At 50.5% G+C, this 21,004-nt stretch overlaps 1 protein-coding gene and 1 long non-coding RNA gene across 3 annotated transcripts; one reads left to right on the top strand and one right to left on the bottom strand.

Annotated features, from left to right (window-relative positions):
• Positions 1 to 1,134: 1,134 nt before the first annotated feature.
• Positions 1,135 to 8,529, bottom strand: SLC30A2 (solute carrier family 30 member 2). 2 transcript variants are annotated; one of them, XM_072827707.1, is made up of 8 exons: positions 8,415 to 8,529; positions 7,528 to 7,748; positions 6,654 to 6,800; positions 5,781 to 5,934; positions 4,903 to 5,059; positions 4,095 to 4,200; positions 2,904 to 3,038; positions 1,135 to 2,432 (listed from the first exon to the last, which is right to left on the bottom strand). In XM_072827707.1, exons 1-8 carry the CDS (start codon positions 8,462 to 8,464, stop codon positions 2,287 to 2,289), a joined length of 1,116 nt encoding a protein of 371 aa, XP_072683808.1. In that variant the 5' UTR covers positions 8,465 to 8,529; the 3' UTR covers positions 1,135 to 2,286. The 2 variants fall into 2 exon arrangements, with proteins under 2 accessions (XP_072683808.1, XP_072683809.1); XM_072827708.1 differs by having other exon boundaries at positions 1,135 to 2,427.
• LOC140634153 (uncharacterized) lies at positions 8,246 to 20,968 on the top strand. Its single transcript, XR_012031674.1, has 3 exons — positions 8,246 to 8,440; positions 17,420 to 17,611; positions 18,107 to 20,968. It is a non-coding gene; the product is annotated as an uncharacterized lncRNA (long non-coding RNA).
• Positions 20,969 to 21,004: the final 36 nt, after the last annotated feature.

The raw sequence follows: 21,004 nt of genomic DNA, 5'->3' as shown, positions 1-21,004 counted from the left end.
TAAATACCCCCACAGCAGCTGCACGGGGGAGGGGGAACTCAGGGCTCGCCTGGGAATGGGGTGACTCGAGTGAGGTGGGGGTGATGGGGCCAGTCCAGGTCCAGGGTGTCAGGTGTTTTCCTGCTTTGATGGCCTCGCAGCTTTGGAAACTCTCGTGACTAGCTCACCCTGGCCGGTCAGAACATGCTGTCCCCCAGGGCTTCTCTGAGGCCTCCCACCCCATCCTCCAGCTTGACCTCTGGCCGCTGGGTGACTCGGGTCTCAGGTCTTCCCTGGAACCAATCACAGCTGGGGTGCAGAAAGGAGTCTCTTGGGAGTCATGGGGCTACTGGAGGTGGAGGGGCGCCTGGGAGTTAGGAGGGAAGGCATTCTGGCCCCGGGTCAAGAACAGTTGGAGGTGGGTGAGGAAGCACACAGCTGTGGCCCAGGCAGCCTTCCCAGGACGGGGAGGGCTCTGAGTGCCAGGTCCAGCCAAGAGAGAGGCACTCATGGCTTTGGCACCCAGACACCGAACTGCCTCAGCGGGCCCTTACCTGTGGAGGGCACTGCCAGCCCAAGGGCTCGCACTGGACCAACATGCAGCCCAGAGGGTTTTCAGCTCCTGCTGTAGAGGGAAGCCTGGGTGACTGAGGCAGAAACCCTAGACCTGCTTCACAGTGGCTGTGTGACTTCAGACACTCAGCCTCTCTGAGCTTTGGTGTTCTCATCTGGAAAAGTGGAGCACTGCAATGAGTGTCTCTTGAGAGAGGTGTAAGGATCCAGGTTCCTGGGGCCTGCAGGGGAGAAGGGCACTTCCCCAGAGATTGGGGTGGAATAGAATACAGCTAGCGGCAGTCCCCTGCCTCACACTCCCAAGCCACATGACTTCCCACAGATGTTGAGGGGCTGAAGAGCCCACTGACTTGGCTCACGTGTAAGCCTGGATGATGATGCTGGAAAGGCGAGGTTATTTCATAGATGGGAAGAGAGAGGTTCATGGGGAAGGCAAGTGACTAACTGTCCTCTCTCTGCTATGAATCAGGGCAGAGTCAAGACAAAGTCATTGCGGCTCCTGGGGAGACTAGGAAGCCCACCTGGCTCTTGGGCAAGGCGGCCTCATGCTGGGTCTTTCCGGAATGATCAGAGTACACACTCTTCAAGCAACACCAGGAGCTTGATAGGCTTTGGCTCCAGTCCTCACAACAACCCTGTGAGGTGGGTTCATCCTTGGTCTCTCATTCTCTGATGAGACCTAAGGACACTTGCTAGCAAAGACCAGGGCTACCTAATGAGTGGATGTGCTGCCTTCTCTGAGACTAGGGACAAGTCTCCCCTCTTCATCTCGTAAACACAAGCTGCCCCTAAGTCAGGAATCTACATACACCTTAGGAAGCCAGCGTCTCCCACCCATTCATTGTACAACCAATTCCTCTTCATCGTCCATCCTCAAGTTTTGAGCAGATCGAGCTACACTGGCAGCAGAGTTGGCCCAATCACATCAGATTTCAGTTTCTGAGGTCCCTGGGACTCTATCGGGGCAAGAGAAGTGGGCCTGGGGCTGTGTGGCCCGTTAGGGCAGGACCCGAGCTAGAATCTCTGCCCTCACCCCCACCACCTGTGGCAAAGGCATCATGGTGTCAGCACAAGTTTCCTGGGCTGGGGGAATAAGGAAAGAAGAAACCAGCTGGGTGCTAGGTGGTGACAAGCCTCCTCCCTCCAAGAAAGGGAAATGTGTGGCTCATAGCTGAAGTGACTAAGGCACAGACAGGCCTTGGGTGCCCACTGGTTTCCCATCTCAGGGGGACAGGTTGGACAGTGCAGATCCTCACAACTCCCAACCCCCAAGGACTCCTTAAACCATATTGTTATAGGCAGAGGGAGAAACTCTGTCCCAGGGCTTCTTCATAGATTCATGAGGTACAAGCCAGGCAGACTGAAATGAGGACTTGGGCAGGTGGGCAAGGGGACCCTGAAACCAGTCTCCCCTCGGCCACCCGTCACTGGGCCTCACTGTCTTTCCTGAGGCTGGTGGCAAGAAAGCATTAGCTGAAGATTAGGCCCAAACCCAGCCCTGCCAGGCACCAGAAGCTGCAGGAGCGGGGTCATACCAGCTTTTTACACTTGCGGAGTCTCCAGCCTTAAACTGGCAATAGTCAGATGGGGGAGGCAGGGGGCAGTTCCTTCACACCGAACACAGAGCAGAGGTCGGGAGAGGGAGCTGCTTTATAACACAGCCGGGCCTGGGGGACACTTAGCCCCACCACCTGCAGGTCCTGTCCAAGCCTCAGCTAGCACTTGGCCAAGTAGTCAGTCGGAGGGGCCTTGGCACTCCTGACAGTCCTTCATGTCCTCAGAGTAGTCTTCGATCTGGATGGTGATGGTGTGGAAGCGGAACTTTCCCTGTAGGCGGGTGCTGGCTGCCTTCAGCACAGCCTGGCCATCTGCATTCTGAGCTGGGGGCCGAGAGGACACAGCAGGGGAGGCACCAGAGAATGATTTACTCACTCTAGGGCCCTTAGGAACAATCAGGAGCCTATCTCATTCCCTACCCCCCTACCCCAGAACAGGAGACAGGCATCAGGGACAGCCCCCCTCCATTTCACTCCTGCACCAGGCCACCCTCCAGTCCCCACACCTGGCACAATCCTGCAAGAGGAGGGGAAGCCTTGGCCTTAAGGCTAGGAATCTTTTCTTGGCCTGGGCAAGTGACCTTACTGCCCGCCTCCCCAGTCACCAACCTCAGTTCTTTCATCTAGAAATGGGATTGTGATGATCCCAATAATATCTACAAAGCACTCAGTGTGGGACCAGGTTCAAAGCAGCTGTGCTACAAACATCTGAGGTCCCTGGGTGCTTCGGGGATGGCCCCAGGCCTCTGGTGGCCGCTCTCCCTCACCCTGCCCCTGGGGGGCCTGCCCACTCACCGATGGCGATATGGACAGACAGCACAGGCTGGGTCACGGTCAGTGCCCAAATGTGCAGGCTGTGCAAGGCTTCCACCCCTTCGACCGACAGTAGCAGATCCCGAACGGCCGTGAAGTCCACACCCTTGGGGGTCCCTGAAGATGGCAGGGACAGGGGCTGAAGGAGACTGCTCCCTCCCACCGCTGCTTGTTTCTGCTGTTCCAGAGCAGTCTCCTCAGAGCAGACCTCCTGGGCCAGCAGATCTAATGGTGCCTCCACCTTCCAGATGATCTCCCTCATATCGCCCCTTGGTCTTTTCCTCTTCACACTTGACGTCATGACCTTGTTAGTCTCCTGCCTGTGTCCCCCACTAAAATGGAAATTCCACGAGAAATTTCCACGGAAATTCCCCCACTAAAATGGAAATTCCACATCGGTAGGGCCTAGAGCAGTGCCTGGCCCATAGCAAGGGCCCAATGACTATTTTTTGTAATGAAAGGAAGAATGCAGGGGGCCGCTGCCCCCACACTGGGCATCAGCATCCTCCCTGGTACCTGGGTCATTCTCTTGAAGAAGATGCTTTGACCTTTGACCAGACACTTCCACTAATTCCAAATCAGAACCCCACTTCAAACTGACCCTGGCCACCCAGAGCCCCATGACCCGAGGCCCTGGGGCACAGGAAAGCTGGTCAATGCGGTAACTCAGGGTGGACCATTTGCCAGCACTGAGGAATCCTCTCCCCAGCCCCTAGAGCCCAGCCACGTGCTCCAGAGCCAGAGGCCTCAGAAAGGAAGGCACTGAACTGGAGTGGATTGGGGATTCTGAACCTCAGTCTGCCCCCCAGTGCAATGGGAAGTGGAATCCTGCTGTAGGGAAGGTAGACAGAGACTGAGCAGTGTATGGGGGAGGGATGGAGCTTTACCAGACTAGGTAGGGAGGATACACCCCATCAGGGAGGAGATACCTTGGGGCTAGTGGAAAGGGAAGGTAGTCCGGGGGACATTTCTAGGAACAGCCACACCTGAGGGCTCCAGCTCCATGCCAAGACTGGCCTGGAGCCCCAGGAGGTTTTCCAGCCTGTGCCAGGCTCCAGACCATGGCTCCCTGCCAATGTGCTGGGACTTCCCTGCGCCCCCCACCTGCACTCCCTGCCAAACTTGTTAGTGTCGTAGAGTTCAGAACAAAGGAGAGCCCCAAGCCCAGATTACCTTCCATCAGCACCACGATCACGTCTCTCAGGATGGTCAAAGTCGTCCCCAAGACCAGGATGGAGAAGAGGAAGGTGCAGATGGGGTCTACATACTTGTACTCTGGCTACAGAAAATGAGGAAGGCAGAGCTGTGGCTCACCACCCAACATCTCAGCTTCCCTTGCCCTTCCCATCCACTGCTGAGCCGGGGAAAGGGGCTCTCTCTGCAGGCTGGGCTCTGGCTCTGCCTCCCAGTTCTCTCTACCTTTTATCCTGTGTCCACACAGATCACAGCTCAGGACAAGGCACAGGCAGTCCCTTCCCACGCCTCCTTGATCAAGGGACTGAAGTGTGAACAAAACTAAAAGGAATCTTAGACACCAATGGTCCAACATCTCGATTGATAGATGGAGAAACTGAGGACCAGTTAGAGCACACGGCTATCAAGGAGTGAAGCTGGGCTTCAGCCACGATGCCTGACTCTTTCCACTACACCATTCTGCCTCTAGTGATTGGCAAGGCCCAAGCATTGGCAGCACACAGGCCTGGGTTTGGATCTGACTTCACAATTTCCCAGCTGTGTGACAGCATCCAAGTCACCGAACCTTTCTGAGATGCAGAAAGCCCCACCACCGCCTCTTTGGGATTATTGTGAAGATCATAAGTGCCAACACTTGCTAGGCACTGGGTAAATGTTCCTTCCCTCTCCCCACACAGCTGGGAGGGAGCTAGAACCCAGAAAGGGCCATGTGTGGAGAGGAGCCCCCAGATGATCTATACTCTCTAGCCCACCTCCCAGCCTACCTCCCTCTGTCCCCAGTTCTGACCTTGAAGTACAAAATATAGGCTGCCACCAAGATGCCTACACTCTGCAGAAAGTCTCCAATCACATGGATAAATGCAGCTCGCACACTGGGGTTCTCCTGCTGCTGGCTGGAGTCATGGCTGTGCCCGTGGCTAGACTGATGAAGAGTCAACCCCATTCTAAAGAAGCAAAGACAAAGCCAAGGGCTTACTGATGTAGCAGGTAGAGGCCCCCCAGTAGGGTTCCTGTGGGACAAAAATCCTAATCCCCAAACTGTCGGATCCCTCTGCCTTGTGAGGATCCCGACCCACCTGGCCTTGGTTCAGAGCACCACAGGAGGATGGGCTCAGCCCCAATGCTAGGCTGAATCTGGGCACAAGGATGCCAAATCTCAGAACAGGAGGGCACCATGGAGGTCACCTAGTTCCCCATCCCATTTCACAAAAGAGAAAGCTGAGGCCCAGAGAGGGAGGTGGCTTGCTCAAGACCATTGAGCAAGGGAGAAGCCCAAAGAAGACACCCATGCTCCACACACACACTGCCTCTGACACCAATTTCAGGCACACCAGCCAGAAAAGAACTTGGATTCTCCCCCTAGGGACATCTGCTCCTGTAAGAACTACACTCACCCCTCCCCATTTCAGGAATGAAGGCTCCCAGGTTATCCACTCATATCTAAGAGGGGAGCGAGGGTAGAGTTGATGCTGCCGCAGACTCATAGCTCTCAATGGCCTTAGTCTAGGCCTAAGGCAGAGAGGTGTTTCAGGAACCAGAGCTCAGACCAGGAGGAAATTCTCGTCCTGCGGCCTATGCATGGCCTCCTTCCACTGAGAGCAGGTGTGCAGATGTGTGTGTGAAAAGTGGGAGGGAGGCCTCACAGGGAACTGAGGCCACACTCACATGATATTCACGGCCACAGCACAGCCCGATGTGATCAGCATGGTCCCCCCTTCGATCTCATAGTCCCCAGAGATTAGCCGCTCCACTGCCAGGAACACCAGCACTCCAGTCACGACCCAGATGGACAGTACAGAGAGCAGGGCTCCCAGGATCTCTGAGGAAGAACCCAACCCCCAACACCAATCTTAGCGTGGGGCCTGAAGACTGAGGAGGCCTCCCCATCTCTCATCCCTCCATGATCCCTCCGCCCCTCCCCTGCAAAGTCAGGGCCTGGATCCACCTCGGCTCTGCGGAAGGTATGGCTGGCATGGTCATACCTTACCTCACCACACATATGTCAGATCACATCAGAGCTAGAAGGAGTTTATGAAGTCAACCCTTTTTGTAAAGAAACTGACTTTCTAAAATATGTACCTATTGCTCAGCTGACAAACTGAGGCTTCTGATGGGAGACTGGGCCATCCCCCATGAAGAAAATGACAATGCAGCTCAGAGATGAACCAAAAGGGTTTTAAAGCCTATATCTTCCAGAAGGCTTTGCTGGCCTTTCCCCCCAGAGGAAATTATTCCACATGGAATTACGTGCAGAGTTGATTCCACTGTCATTCGTTCTTGAAGTCTGGCCATTTCATTTCTTAGGAAAGTGAACTCTCCTTCCCTGCAGACCAGAAGTTCCCAGAGGACAGGGAGCCAGGGCTCCCCCATCAGACTAGGACCTAGCAGAAGTCAGAAGCCACAACTCACATCCTCTTCCCCAACCCAAATCACCCTCCTGGACTCACTCAGGGATCCACCTATGGCAGCCACCAAAGAACCTATGTCTTGACCTACCCCTTCTTCCAATCCCATCCGCACCCCAACCAGGGTCCTTACCAGCTCGCTGCCAGCCAAAGTTCATAGTCTTGGTGGCTGGTCGGGAGGACATCCAGAGAGAAAAGAGACTGACGAGCATGCTGGCAAAATCGGTGAGCAGGTGGGCTGCGTCGGTCATGATTGCCAAGCTGTGAGCTAGGTACCCACCTGCAGGAGCAGGACCAGGGAAACGGAAAAGTTTTATCAGCTCCTCATGGAGCCAACTTCCCAGACTGGGCATGCAGCAGAGAAATCACAGGTTCTGGAGAAAGACTGTGGATTTGGGACCTCTGGACCCAATAGCTGTGTAACCACGGGCAAGTGACTTTCTCTAAGCCTCAACTTCTGTCTGTGAAATGGGACTGACACGATCTACTTAGAAGGTGATTGTCAAAATCAAGTTCAAATAGGGCCTGGAAAGCATAGTAGGCACTCAGTAAATGGTCTTTCCTTCTAGGCATTATTCAGGCCATCCCTTACACACTGGATGTGTGTGACCTTGAGCAAATTACTTAACCCTAATGTGCCTCAGTTTCATCATCTGTAAAAGAAGAATAGCAGCACCCACATGACAATACAAGCTTGTCATGAGGACCGGATGAGAAAACCTGTATATGAAAGACTCAGTGTACTGAATATTCAACAGCATAGTGAATATTCAATAAATGGGGCTACTAGTTTTTGTTTTGTTTTGTTTAATTAAATAGGCTCCACACCCAGCGTGGGGCTTGAACTCACGACCCTGAGATCAAGTGGTACATACTCTACCGGAGTCAGGCAAGACGCCCCGGGGGCTACTAGTATAATATTACTGAGAACATCCTGGAGGAAAGCCTTTTGGATCATGAGACTATCCATGTACCCAATTTCATTTAATTAGCACAAAAGTCCTTACCAACGATTTCCCCAATCATGAACACCAGGCAGATGGCAGAGGCCACATAAAGCTGTCGCCGGGCCCGCTCCTTCTTGGGCTCGAGGTGACTGGCAGGACCCTTCTGGGCATGACAGTAATGGTTACTCTCAGCGACTAACTCAATGGCCTGCAAGTCCAGGCCAGGTGAGGGCAGAGGGATCCAGCCAGTCCCCTCCTGCCACAGAGATCCCGTGTAAGACCTGGCCGGAGAGGACGGGAGAGGGCGGACTCAGCTCTGAGTGGGGGGCAAGGAGGGCCGACTCAGTCCTCTCTCTCTGTGGGCCTGGGGTTCCCATGTGTCCAACGAAAAGAGTAGCGAGGGGCACGCCAAGCCCGACCGTCACTGAAGGGTAACCAGAAACTCATGTGTGGAGTCGGGGTGCTGGGGAAATGACAGTCCAGGAGTCTCGGGGTCTTGGCCCAGGGTGTCCCTCCCCCCCCCCCCACCCCCCTCTCCCGTCCCGGGGCCCGGAGGAGGCAAAGACCTTGGGCACTAGCCAAGGCGCAGGGCCAGCGCAGCCAAGCACGGAGAAGGAACAGAGCTCAGGCTCAGGGAGGAGGGCAGGCGCCCCTCTTGTGCACCTGGGGACCCAGGGCCTCCCAGGGCGGGACTGCCCGGGGGCAAAGTGTGGGGCGGGGGCGGGGCTCCAGGCACGCGACAGCGCACCAGCGCGCGGGGGTCAGGCTCCCGGCTCAGTCGCGAGGTGGGGGGCTGATCCCCCCGCCCGAGCTCGGCATCCCCTCCCCCGCCTCCCGCCGCCCCCTCCGCGTGGGCCCGGCCGAGCCGCCGGCCAAACCGTCCAGCCCGCGGCGAACCGGGAGATGCGCCCGACGCCGCGCCCTGGGCCCCGCGGCTCCCGCCTTACCGGGTTCCGGACTTGGTGTCCACCAGGTGCTGCTTCTCCGTGGGCTCCATGCGGCCCGGGCCGCCCCCGCGGGGTCCGGGCAGCCGCGCGCCGCCGCCGCGTCCCGTGCGCCCTGGGAGTTGCGGGCGGGCCCCCGCGCAGCGCGCACCCACCTGCCGGGAGGGCCCCGCTCGCCGCCCGCCCGCCCGCTGCTTCCCGCCGCCGCTCCCGCCCGCGCCGCGCCCGGCCGGCCCCCTGCAGCCCCGGCCCCCGCAGCCCGTGCGCGCCCGCCGCTGCGCCCCGCGCCCGCCGCTTTATCCGGCCCCGGCCTCCCCGTGTGAAGCTGCGCGTCGTGTGCAAAAGGCCGCGGGGTGGGGGAGGGCAGGCCGGCCGCAAAGGGTTCCCCGGCGCTGCCCCGAGCGCTCGGCCCCGGCGCCCCCGGGCCGCGAGGAGCCGCCCCCGCCCGACTTGGGACTGGGCGGCGGCTGCGCGCACTCTCCCCCGCGCTCGGCCGGCCGCATCCCGCCCAGGAGTTCGCCGAGCTCCGTTTGTGGGATTGGGTCCCCTGAGAACAGGAATGCGGCTCCCGAGGCCAGGTGTGTCTTGCCCTCAGGCTGGAGACTCCTGAGGCCGGCTGCGTTCTTGGGCTCGGGCTAGGGGTCTCCTGGGGCGGGACGTGCCCGCCCTGGGCCTGGGGCAAGGGCCTCCTTGGGACTGGCTGTGACTGACTGGCTGTGACTCCCGCCTCCCGCGCGCCCCGATTGCTATCTGGAGTGGCTTTATCTCCACCCTACACGGAGCAGTGTGGCCCTTCAGCAGCAGTGACCATCTGCAAAGAATCACCGCCACCCTCCCTTCCCTGCCCCGCAGCATCTCACAGAAGCCCCAGGAAGGTGCCGTACGTGGTGTTCCGCGGGAGAAGCTGCCTGTGTTGGCCTGGTGCACCCACCACCCACTTTAAGCTGTGTCCCCTCACAGCGGTCCCTTGGGGGAGGTGGTGTCAGGACCTTATGGCCTAGCCTAATGGATGAACTCTGATGGATTATATAGAAAGAACTCCGGACTGCTGACCTCTCTGCCCAGTCACTCCATCATCCCCAGTGTCCTTGGTCTAGGGGACCGTGGCTTGGCAATGTCCCTTCACGTAGACAAGTGTCTCAGGTGCAAGTCACTTGTCCACACCGCTGGGGATAAAAAGGGGCACCTCAGTCTCTCCCAGACAAAAGTCATTTTATTTGGAGACTAGGTGCAAGGAGAGAGGATGGCAGCACCATGCCGCCCTAGACTGGGTCCCCACTGAGTGCCTTTCCACCTCCTCTGGACTCTGTGAAAAACGTTTACCTTAGGTTTTGTGGTTTTCCTGGTATAGTCTAAAAACCAGTCCAAATCAGCAGTACTTGGAAAAGGTGTTTAAATGCAGGTTTCTGGGACGCCTGGGTGGCTCAGCGGTTGAGCCTTTGGCTTGAATCATGATCCCAGAGTCCAGAGATCAAGTCTATCATCGGGCTTCCTGTGGGAGCCTGCTTCTCCCTCTGCCTACGTCTCTGCCTCTCTCTGTGTGCCTCTCGTGAATAAATAAATAAAATATTTTTTAAAAATGCAGGTTCCAAAACCCTGCATCAAACCAACTCAATCAGAATCTTTTATTTGATAGCAAAATGTTAATGCTTTAAAAAGCATTTTTTTTTTTTTTTTTGTATCCCTTTTGTTCCCTTTGATGCAGAGCACATTGATAAGTTCTCTAGAAATGTAGATTTACAAATTGGATTCAGGGGCAGCCCAGGGGTGGCTCAGCCGTTTAGCACCACCTTCAGCCCAGGGTGTGATCCTGGAGACTTGGGATCCAGACCCATGTCGGGGCTCCTTGCATGGAGCCTGCTTCTCCCTCTGCCTGTGTCTGTCTGTCTGTCTCTCTCTCTGTGTCTCTCATGAATAAATAAATAAAATCTTTTAAAAAATTGGATTCAGGTGCATATATTCATTTTATTAAAAACTTTTATGCCAGATTTCCTTTAAATTAAGAAGATGGACTTGACTTACAGGAGCTTGACCAGTTAAGACTTTGATATAGTAAAAAAGTGCTCGGTCTGCTTATATTATACCTGACTACAGATTGCCAGGAGGTCCTCTGTGGAGGTCCTCAGACCTCAACCTGAGGAACTTTATTTTAAAAATATAAATTCCAGGGGCACCTGGCTGGTTCACTTGGCTAAGTGTCTGCCTCTTGATTTCAGCTCCAGTCTTGATCTCAGGGTCATGAGTTGGGGCCCCGAGTTGGCCTCAGTGCTGGGCGGAGAGCCTACAGTTAGAAGATACAGATAAAGATACAGATTTCCACATTCCACAGGTCTGTTTCTGTAGGTCTGGGAACTATAATGTTTTGGTTTTTTTTAAAAGATTTATCTATTCATGATAGACATAGAGAGAGAGAGGCAGAGAGACAGGCAGAGGGAGAAGTAGGCCCCACGCAGGGAGCCCGACGCGGGACCCGATCCCAGGACTCCCGGATTGCGCCCTGGGCCAAAGGCAGGTGCCAAACCGCTGAGCCACCCAGGGATCCCTGGAACAATAATGCTTAAAACTTCAACGTTTGGGATCCCTGGGTGGCTCAGTGGTTTAGTGCCTGCCTTCGGCCCAGGGCGTGATCCTGGAGTCCCAGGATTGAGTCCCATAACGGGCTCCCTGAATGGAGCCTGCTTCTCCCTCTGCCTATGTCTCTGCCTCTGTGTGTGTGTGTGTGTGTCTCTCATGAATGAATAAATAAATTAAAAAAGAAACCTCAACGTTTCATGCTGCTATGAAATTATTGTTTATTTTTTATGGTATAGTGGGTTTGTTTATTTTTACTTTTACTTTTTATTTTTTATTTATTTTTAAGATTTTATTCATTTATTTGAGAAAGAGCACACAAGCAGGCAGAGCAGGAGAGGGAGAAGCAGGCACCCGCGCTGAACAGGAAGCCTAATGCAGGCAGGACTCGATCCCAGGACCCTGTAATCACGACCTAGGCTGAAGGCAGATACTTAAGTGACTTAGCCACCCAGGCACCCCATGATTTTTTTAAAAGATATATTTATTTACTTATTTGAGAGAGAGAGAGCACATGAGCAGGGGGAGGAGCAGAGGGAGAGAGAGAAAATCTCAAGAAGACTTCTTGCTGAGCACAGAGCCCAACTCTGGGCCTGATCTCACAACCCCAAGATCATGACCCCAGGGGAAACCAAGAGTCAGACGCTTAACCATCTGAACCACCCAGCACCCCTATAGTGGCTTTGATTTTTAAAAATACCTTTATCTAGGGACACCTGGGTGGTTCAGTTGGTTAAACATCCAGCTCTGGATTTTGGCTGGATCTCAGGATTGTGGGATCTGGCTTCATGTCAGGCTCCACACTCAGCATGGCCTGCTTAAGATTCTCTCTCTCTGTCTCCTCTCTGCCCCCTCCCCACTCCAGCTTTCAGTCTCTCTCTAAAATAAATAAATATTTTTTTAAAAAATAAAAATACCTTTATCTGAAGTATTGGAGGATAAAATGATATGATATCTGGGATTTGTCACCAAATAATCCCAGTGCTGGGAGTGGGTAATGATAAAGAAACAAATGTGTCATTAACTGTTGAAACTGACCGATGGGGGTACATTACACCATTCCCTCTACCTTTCCATGTTTGAAATTTTTCCTAATTAAAGGTTTGGGAAAAAATAAACCTTTTCTGGTGGTTCTAATGTAGCAGGCTATGGAACCATATTGAAGATCCATTGGACTAACCCCTTTGAAGTTTTCCTCTCTTACAGCATGATCTTAAAGGAAGTTTTTGATCAAGAACCCTTCATATTAGCCTTAAGTGTTCTGGTTTGCGAGGACAAGTAGAGCCTCTTGTGTGGCAAGGTAGAGATCTTCCTACTTGCGGTCAAGAGATACCTCCCTGGAATTTAAACTTTGACTACTGGCTTTAACTGCCTTCCCTCTCTCTGATAAGTGACAAGATAGTGAACTGATATCTGTTTCTCATGTTATCAGTAACCTGGAGAAGAAATCTGGAAGCAGAATGTGGACAGGTTGTAATACTGATTCTTGTGATTTTTAAAAATATTTTATTTTTTTATTCATGAGAGACACAAAGAGAGAGAGAGAGAGAGAGGCAGAGACATAGGCAGAGGGCTCCACGCAGGGAGACTGATGTGGGACTCGATCCAGGGACTCCAGGATCACACCCTGGGCTAAAGGCAGGCACTAAATTGCTGAGCCACCCAGACGTCTTGGTTCTTGTGATTTCAAAATGATGAAAACCTCCCTCTTTCTGGCTGCAAATTCCTTCAGTCTTCTATAGGAAGATATTTTAGGACTATAAAGAAAAGCAAGTGTATGGTTATCAAAAAAAGACAGGATAGTGGCTACCTCCAAGGAAGGGGCCACATGAGGGCTTCTGGGGGCTTGGCAGTGTCTTTTTCTTGACTTGCACACACAGAATCTTGACTAGCAGCACAGAATCTCATTATGCAGTAGTCTGTTAAACTCTACAGCTTGTTTTGTGTACTTGTGTGTAACATATTACACAATTTGTGTAGAGGCCGCTTTTAGGCAAACAGGCTTGAGCAATGGAATGTTGTAGAAGGCGCTTCAGCCACCACCTGGCTGAATACAGACAGGCCCACCAGGCCACACCTCAAAATATCCATTGCTCCAAACTAATCAATGGGCTACTTACAGTTAGGCACAGTTACCAAACAAGGGGGAATTTCCATATGCTGCTCTACGGCCTCATCTTCCCCCTTTAAAAACAGCTGCCACCCACTGCCTCCTTGCGGACAATCTCTCCTCTGCTGTTCTGCCCTCTTCTCCCTTACAGGTATATTCAGGAAACTTCTATCTCCTTTGTTCGGCCTCAGGTGAATTCTTATCACTGCCAGCGCCACAGGCTTCACTCGATCAGTTGCCCGCATTTGAGGGGCCCTTATCTGATGGAGAGAGACACCCCATGTAGCCACCACATTTGGTGGCCCTCGTGGGGAGATTTTGTGCCCTCTCCACCCTGACACACATCTGTGCAGGGAGCTTTTGCTGGTCCAGGACTCTTTCCAGATTCTTCCGGAATTTCTCAGGACTTTCCCTCAGTGGACCAACTCTAGCATTCCTTGGGGAACTGAAAATTCCTTGCGAGGTTCCTGTGTGGTAAGGAACCAAAGCCAAAAGGGGGAACCAGCTGGACTACCCTTACCCCAAAGGGTGAGAGAAATCCCCTTCTGCCCTTGGAAGTGACCCTTCTCTCCCTCTCCTTTCTCTTTTCAGCCCCACTTCAGTCTACCCCTAGTACCTCCCAGATGACTGAAGGCCGTGGCCACGACCACGGCTCCCTGGCATGGTCTACAGGTCTGAGGACTGGATGAGCAGGTCAGCCTGTCAGGCCCGTGAGGGAGAAGGACCCACTTCGTCTGCTTTCTTACTCCCTCCCGAGGTCTGCTCCCAAAGTCCAGCACAATTGGCTGCGCCTCCCAGAGAATCCCCTCATGTTAGGGATTCGGTGGAGACCCTTTCCTGAGGCTGGCTGACTTTCAGCCACCTGGCTTCTTTCACCCTCCACCCTTCTTCCTCTTTTGGCGTGGCCCCAGCTTGCCATCTTGATCTGCAGGCAAACATGTTCCCACGCATCTGAGTGGTCAGTCCTCCACATCCTTTTTCCCACCTGGTCTGGCCAAAGGGCATCTGGCTCTACCTGCTGCCAGGAGACACCGCCACAGGAAGTGTTATGCCATTTGCTGCTACCTCTTTCTGAGATGGGACACCACCAGAAGGGTCAGTTGCCTCATAGAGATCTGGTCCTTGCTCAGCTCAGCAGAACTCCTGAGGGAAATGGTGACCAGGAGTGGAATCTCTATTCCCTTTGGCAAGGGCACCCCTCTGGGAATCGGCATCCAGTCTTTCCCACAAATGGGACCTCTCTCTTCCTTTGGACTCGCCCTTGGGCTGTGTTCTTTTTTTTTTTTTAAGAGTATTTTTTTTAAGTTTTTTTTTTTTTTTTTTATGATAGTCACACACAGAGAGAGAGAGAGAGAGAGAGAGAAAGGGAGGCAGAGACACAGGCAGAGGGAGAAGCAGGCTCCATGCACCGGGAGCCCGATGTGGGATTCGATCCCGGGTCTCCAGGATCGCGCTCTGGGCCAAAGGCAGGCGCTAAACCGCTGCGCCACCCAGGGATCCCCTTGGGCTGTGTTCTTAAAAGCTGGAGCAAATTTGACAAACTCCTAGATCAAGAGATATGGCCCTCTCACAGGCCTCTTTCTTATACTATTTTCCAGCTTGACCTTCTCTGCTGAACTCCATATGGTGGCAAGTCCCATACATGTCTCGCTTGGTTTCATAGCCCTAAATCAGGACCTCGACCTAAGGAGCCTCTTACAGAATGTGTTTGCTAACCAGCCACCTCCTGACCTACTGGATACTGACTCTCTGATTGTTCCTCCTCCCAACAGACCTAGCTTACTCTTGCTGCATGTGGGGGCTTCTCCCTCCTTCATTTCCTACGTTAATGGCTATGATAATAGGAGCCAACTGTGGTTAGTCTACCTCCGGATGGGGACTTTAAGGAATATTCCCAAGCAGCTGCCAAAACTCCTTTTGTTTCAGGGACACCCCCTGTCTTCTCTGGCCTGATATGGACTGCCTTTTCCCTCTTACTGGTGGAAAAATAAGGCGTTTGCTCATCTGTCTGAGCTGGTGAACTTTAAGAACCAGGAACCAGCTTTTTCTGTCCTCTGCAGCACTTTACCTCTTCTGCCTCCCTCTCCTCTCCCTGTTTTGGCACCACTTTGGGTGCAGCCTACATAACTGGTCCCTACACAGTGCACGGTGACTCCCATGCCATTGGCTCCTCCTTCTACCCTTGCTATCAAGGAGTAAAGAGCACCCCCTTGGATTTACACCGACCACTTCAAATTTCCCCACCAGGGCCCCAGGTAAAAATTGACAATGGGAAACAGATTGATTGGCTTTTTAGTGAACCTAAGAGGAACATAATTCAGTATTTAAATTCATTGAAACTTCTACCAAGGTTTGCTGAAGATCATTTTATCTCTGTTGCAGTTTGTCAGCAAAATGAGGACTTAAAATTATGGTGAACTTTTCTGTCCTGAAGTTTTCATGGGCAGTTATTAAGATAGTCTTTGGTAACCTGAAACTTCAAAGTTTCGCTTGGATAATAAATTGGATTGAATTCATTGGACATCTTGGTCTTCTCCAAATAGAATGGAGAGCTAGAGCAATGAATCCTGAACGTAGGTTCGTGATTGACTTCTTACTGCAGAGGAACTAAGGATTTTGAGTGTTGAAGAACACGATTTGTGCTTGATTCATAAATTTGCCATCTAAAGAATTCTGGTATAATAATTCACAATTGGTTCCTGCTTAGTTTTCACTGGAGACTGAGGTGCAAAATTCTGCTAAATGTAATTTAGGTTGATGAAAAAAAGGGAAGCAACTCCGAAGATAGGAGACTAAGAGATGTGTAAGAAAGATATAAGGAACGGAAATACAAAATTTCCTTTTGTTGAAGAGAGAGAAAAAAAAGTAATTTTGTCCTAAAGTGAAACTGGTTGGAGAGAAACGGCTTGGGACAAAATCTGAATGGAAAAGAAAGTTGTGGAAGGTTTATGAAGGGAAATCTTTGGAAAGGAGTATTATGTGTGGTCAGGACCAACAAAAATTGAAATGAGTGAATTTTTTTTGAAGATTTTATTTATTTATTCATGAGAGACACACAGAGAAAGGCAGAGACATAGGTAGAGGGAGAAGCAGGCTCCCTGCAGGGCTTGATCCCAAGACCCCAGGAACACGCCCTGAGCTGAAGGCAGATGCTCAACCACTGAGCTACCCAGGTGCCCCTGAAATGAGTGGATTTTTAAAGTATACTGGTATAAGACTGAAATTCTGCTTTCTCTCTGTTAAAAAGATTAAGTTTTCTTGGATTGTTGGTCTGCTCTTGATAAGAAAATGTAAACAAAGTTGTTTTTTCTTTTCTTTGCCCAGAAAAACCAGTTTCTATGTTTGTCTTTAGCAGGTCTTTGATGATCTGAAATCCTATTTAGGAATGTGCTTTGAAACTTCCTAAAGTTTTTAACAAACTTCCCTGAGATTTGATGTGTCACAGAAATAACTGATTTCCTTGTCAATTGCCTCATAATGAACTCTCATATCAGATCATTACAAATATCCATAGTTATTGTTCTGATGCTTTTTGTGAAATGTGTTTCATCTTCAAGGAGATTCATAAAAAGAGCTTTTGACAAATACAAGTATTTGGTATATTTAAGATCATAAAACTGAAATGGGTAAGAATTTCCAGAACTAACTAAAAAGCTGCATTTGAACTGAACAAAAATTAGTACCATAGAACTAAATGAACTGAGGAAAATGATTATAGTTTCTGTGAATCTTGTTTAAAACATTGCTGGCTCTCCAATGTTTGCTCTTTCAGATTAAGGAAACTTTCTCCTAATATGCTTTATTTTATTTTATTTTATTCTCCTATTTTATTCTCCTATTCTCCTAAGATATTAAATTTTTTTCTTTTGTTTTTTAGAGAGAGAAAGCGCATGCGTGTGCAAGGGGCAAGAGGGGAAAAGGGAGAGAATCTTAAGTAGACCTGATGCGGGGATCGATCTCACATGCCCAACATCATGATCTCAGCTGAAATCAAGAGTCAGAAGCTCCAGATGCCTGGGTGGCTCAGTGGTTGAGTGTTTGGCTCAGGGTGTGATCCTGAGGTCCTGGGATTGAGTCCTGCATTGGGCTCACTGTGGGGAGCCTGCTTCTCCCTCTGCCTATGTCGCTCATGAATAAATAAATAAAATCTTTAAAAAAAAAAAAAGTCAGAAGCTCAAATGACTGAGCCACTCAAGTACCATGAAGCATTTAAATTTTCTCTATCCAAACCTTCTGAAATACAAAAAGTCTCAGTGAGTATTCTTTCATTCGTGGCAATCATAGTTATTTGCATAAATTCAATAAAAATTTGTTCTCCTTGTAACAGGACACCAATGGGAACATCGATTATTTTACGAAGGTGTTGACTAGAATGTCATATTTGAAAGAGATCTGCATAGACTCAGATGCAACCAGACACCTTTAAGAAACTAAAGTTGACTTTATGAACATGAAACCAATAAATCCCCTTGAAAATGTTGGCTTGATACCTGCTTTGAGTTCCCAGCATCTTTACCAGGTAAGTAAAGAATGTCACTTCTTGGCAGGTACAGGAACCTCAAGATATTTGGGGGACCTTAAGAAGCAAAATTTGCCCAATCCACAGGTATTACAAGCATGTCTGATGGCAAGTATTTGGTCTTGGCTTCTGGCCTAGAGACACTACCAAAAGTTCAGTTGAGATTCCTCATAAAGAGTTCCAGCAAAGCAAATTTTGAAAGATCTCTGATCAATCACTATTCTTGCTGAGCTTATTAAATGATTAAGTCAAGTTTGTTAATATTGAACTTGTTTTTCGAATGTGTTATACTTGATTTGCCTATCTCCAGAAATTAGGGTGATCACAGAGAGAAAAATAATGATTCAATAATACACCTCTGCGGACGTTAAATTCGATTCTGATCGTCTTTCAGTGTTTGTTGTTTGCCTAAGCTGATCAACTTGAGGCAAACATTAGAGAAATTGCCATAGTAGCTCATGTATAAACGATCTTTTTGTTCTTGTTATCCTGTAGGGACAACAACAGGACCCCATAGACATATGATTATTTAAACAGCTGGAAAATGGAATGGATTCCCCAACAATTGTACAACTCAACTAGCACCTTGACCAAATTTGTGTAGCTGGGATGACAAAATGGATCCTTAAAAGCCTGAGCCTACCCCCACTCCATTGGGTTAACTACGGACTTGTGGAGAAAATAGATGGTCTCATTTTCCTTATGACTGGATTGGATGATGCACTTGGGGATGCCCGAATTCCTGGATAAGTCTTCTCCCACTTGCCAGCGGTTCTTTACAATCAGGATGTTAAGGCTAGACTTCAAACAAAGAGGGCTTCTTGGGGCACTCTGGGTGGCTCAGTCGGTTAAGCTTCTGCTTTCGGCTCAGGTCATGATCCTGAAATCCAGAGATGCAGCCCCACGTCAGGCTCCTTGCTCAGCAAGGTGTCTGCTTCTCCCTCTCCCCTCCTGCTCGTGGCTCTCTCTTGCTATCTCTGTCTCTCTCTCTCTCTAAGATAAATAAATAAAGTCTTTAAAAACAAAATAAGGGACCCCTGGGTGGCTCAAGGGTTGAGCCTCTGCCTTTGGCTCAGGGCATGATCCCGAAGTCCTGGAACTGAGTCCCACAATGGGCTCCCTGCATGGACCCAGCTTCTCCTCCCCCCACATACGTCTCTGCCTCTCTCTGTGTGTCTCTCATGAATAAATAGATAAAATCTTAAAAAAAACACACACACACAAAGAGGTTTTATCCCTTAGCCATATTCTTGATGGTTTTATTCCTTAGCCATATTTGTCCCAGAAACAATTGGGACTATATCTATCGATGTAAAATTGCAAATGGGCGCTTTAACCAAGCAGTCAACAGCCACCTTTAGCCACATCCAACTTGTATCACTCCACAGATTTGGAGTCGCCCCCCAAAACCAAATATCTTCACTGCAGCTCAAGGAGGAACCTATACTTTAGTAAAAAGCAGAGTGTTATGTATATACTCCAAATTATCACAAAAATGTGACAGGGTTACTAACTGATATAAATACTCAAATTGGTACTTTAAGAGATCTCTCTCTCTCCTTTAATGATTGGTCAGACTATTGGACTGGAAGATTTTTGTCAACTATCAAGGACTTTTAATTGGGCTTCTTTTTCTTGTTATTCTAATTACACAGTATGTTATGTCCCTAGGGCAAACTGTGTCAGCCATTAACCATGAAAGCCAGTACAATCCAAAACCTGACCCCTTTTCCTCAGGTAACATACATCCAAAACTTACTTCCAGGAATTGGGTATACCTTCAGACCATTTGCAGACAAAAAGCTACTCGAACCTATCTGGACCGGACCCTATCATGTTCTCTTGACCACTCCAACAGCGCAAAAACTTCACGGCTTCTCCCCATGGATCCATCTTTCCAGAATCAAGACTGCTCTGGCCCCAGATGAGGAGCCTTCCCCTTAAGTAGAGCTGTTGGAGATCTACACCTGTTATTCAAACGAGACTCAAATTTATAAGTTTGCAGTGTCTTAGGCCCAATAATATGTCTCCTTGGATGCGCTCAGCCTCACCTCTCTCCTAGCCCCTTGGCTCCTTGTTTGTGGAGACCCCGGATGCTACTTCACGTTGGTCATTGCTCAACCATCCCCTAGCACTGGTGGCTGGCTTGGCCTTCCCTGGATTAAGTCTGGGCTACCGCAGAACCACTGTTGCCCACCGCTCCCATGCCACCATGGGGAGTAGCAGCAGCTCCAGCAGCCATATGTCCAGTCCACCTAAGTGGGCCACGGGGGCTCTGCTCATTCCACTGCCTGTAGAGTCAGGTGTAGCCATCTAGCCTCCCCCCACCCCCTGCAGCTGGCCGAAGGGGTCAAGTGGTACAACCTGGAAGTGCAAGGGAATTAAACACACTCTGGGGAGCTGACTTCGATCCTGAGACAGACGAAATTCTTCCCTCTGATGAACTGCTTTGAGTCGTGTTGTGTTCTTTATGGCCTTCTAGAAACATCTCCCATGACTGAGCAAGCAGCAGGAGGTCTCTTGGTAAAGCTGTGGCCAGCTCAGTAATGCCACACATCATATTTGTTTCCCTCTTTTCCTGCCTTGCTGCCACTTCCCTTCACTCTGGCTGCCCTGGGATCGCACCTAGGTTACAGCATGGAAGCTTTGCTTTAGTCTCTGTGTTCTGGAGAATCAGAGAACGAGGCACTGAACCTGTTTCTTGAGGACCCTCTCAGGGCCTGTTTTCCATGGAACTCTCATTGGGAAATGCTAGTTTAAAGAATTTATTCTTTGATGGGATGGAAAATGAGCCTAGCCATTACTTTTTGCTCCACCCTCCCTTTTTTTCCCCTAAGATTTTATTTATTTGAGAGACAGAGCAAGCATGAGCAGAGGGAGGGGCAGAGGGAGAGAGAGAAGGAGACTCCACCCTCCCCCCAGCAGGAAGCCCAATGCAGGACTTGATCCCAGGACCCCAGGATCACAACCTGGGCCAAAGGCAGACACACTCAACTGACTGAGCCACCCAGGTGCCTCTACTGTCTGTCTCCTGCTCAACACTTGCCATCAGGCCTTCTGTCCATCTCCTCTGAGCTCTTCTCTCCATAACAACAGGTTGAATGAAACCTCAGCTTTTCCTCTCTAATTTTTCCCCACTCGGTGTCCCCCCTTCCCTTATGGTCCCTTTCACTATTAGAGAGGAAGACAAACCACGAGAGACTCCTAACTCTGGGAAACAAACAAAAGGTTGCAGAAGGAGAGGTGGGAAGAGGATGGGGTGGGTAACTGGGTGACAGGCATTAAGAAGGGCACATGATGAGATGAGCACTGGGTGTTATACTATATGTCGGCAAATTGAATTTAAGTGAAATTTTAAAAATAAAATTAAATAAAAAACTTAAAAACTAAAAA

The sequence above is a fragment of the Canis lupus genome, chromosome 5 (assembly GCF_048164855.1).
Source record: "Canis lupus baileyi chromosome 5, mCanLup2.hap1, whole genome shotgun sequence".
Lineage (NCBI taxonomy): Eukaryota > Metazoa > Chordata > Mammalia > Carnivora > Canidae > Canis > Canis lupus.
The sequence above is the reverse complement of the archived record's forward strand: the minus strand, read 5'-3'. Positions and strand labels throughout refer to the sequence as shown.

Excerpts from the sequence above, each read along its gene's own strand:
- SLC30A2 (XM_072827707.1), bottom strand. The coding sequence starts at position 8,464 with ATGGAGCCCACGGAGAAGCAGCACCTGGTGGACACCAAGTCCGGAACC. Across the intron at positions 5,935-6,653 it reads CTTTGGCTGGCAGCGAGCTG|AGATCCTGGGAGCCCTGCTC; the intron begins GTAAGGACCCTG and ends GTTCTTCCTCAG. Across the intron at positions 4,201-4,902 it reads CCTATATTTTGTACTTCAAG|CCAGAGTACAAGTATGTAGA; the intron begins GTCAGAACTGGG and ends CATTTTCTGTAG.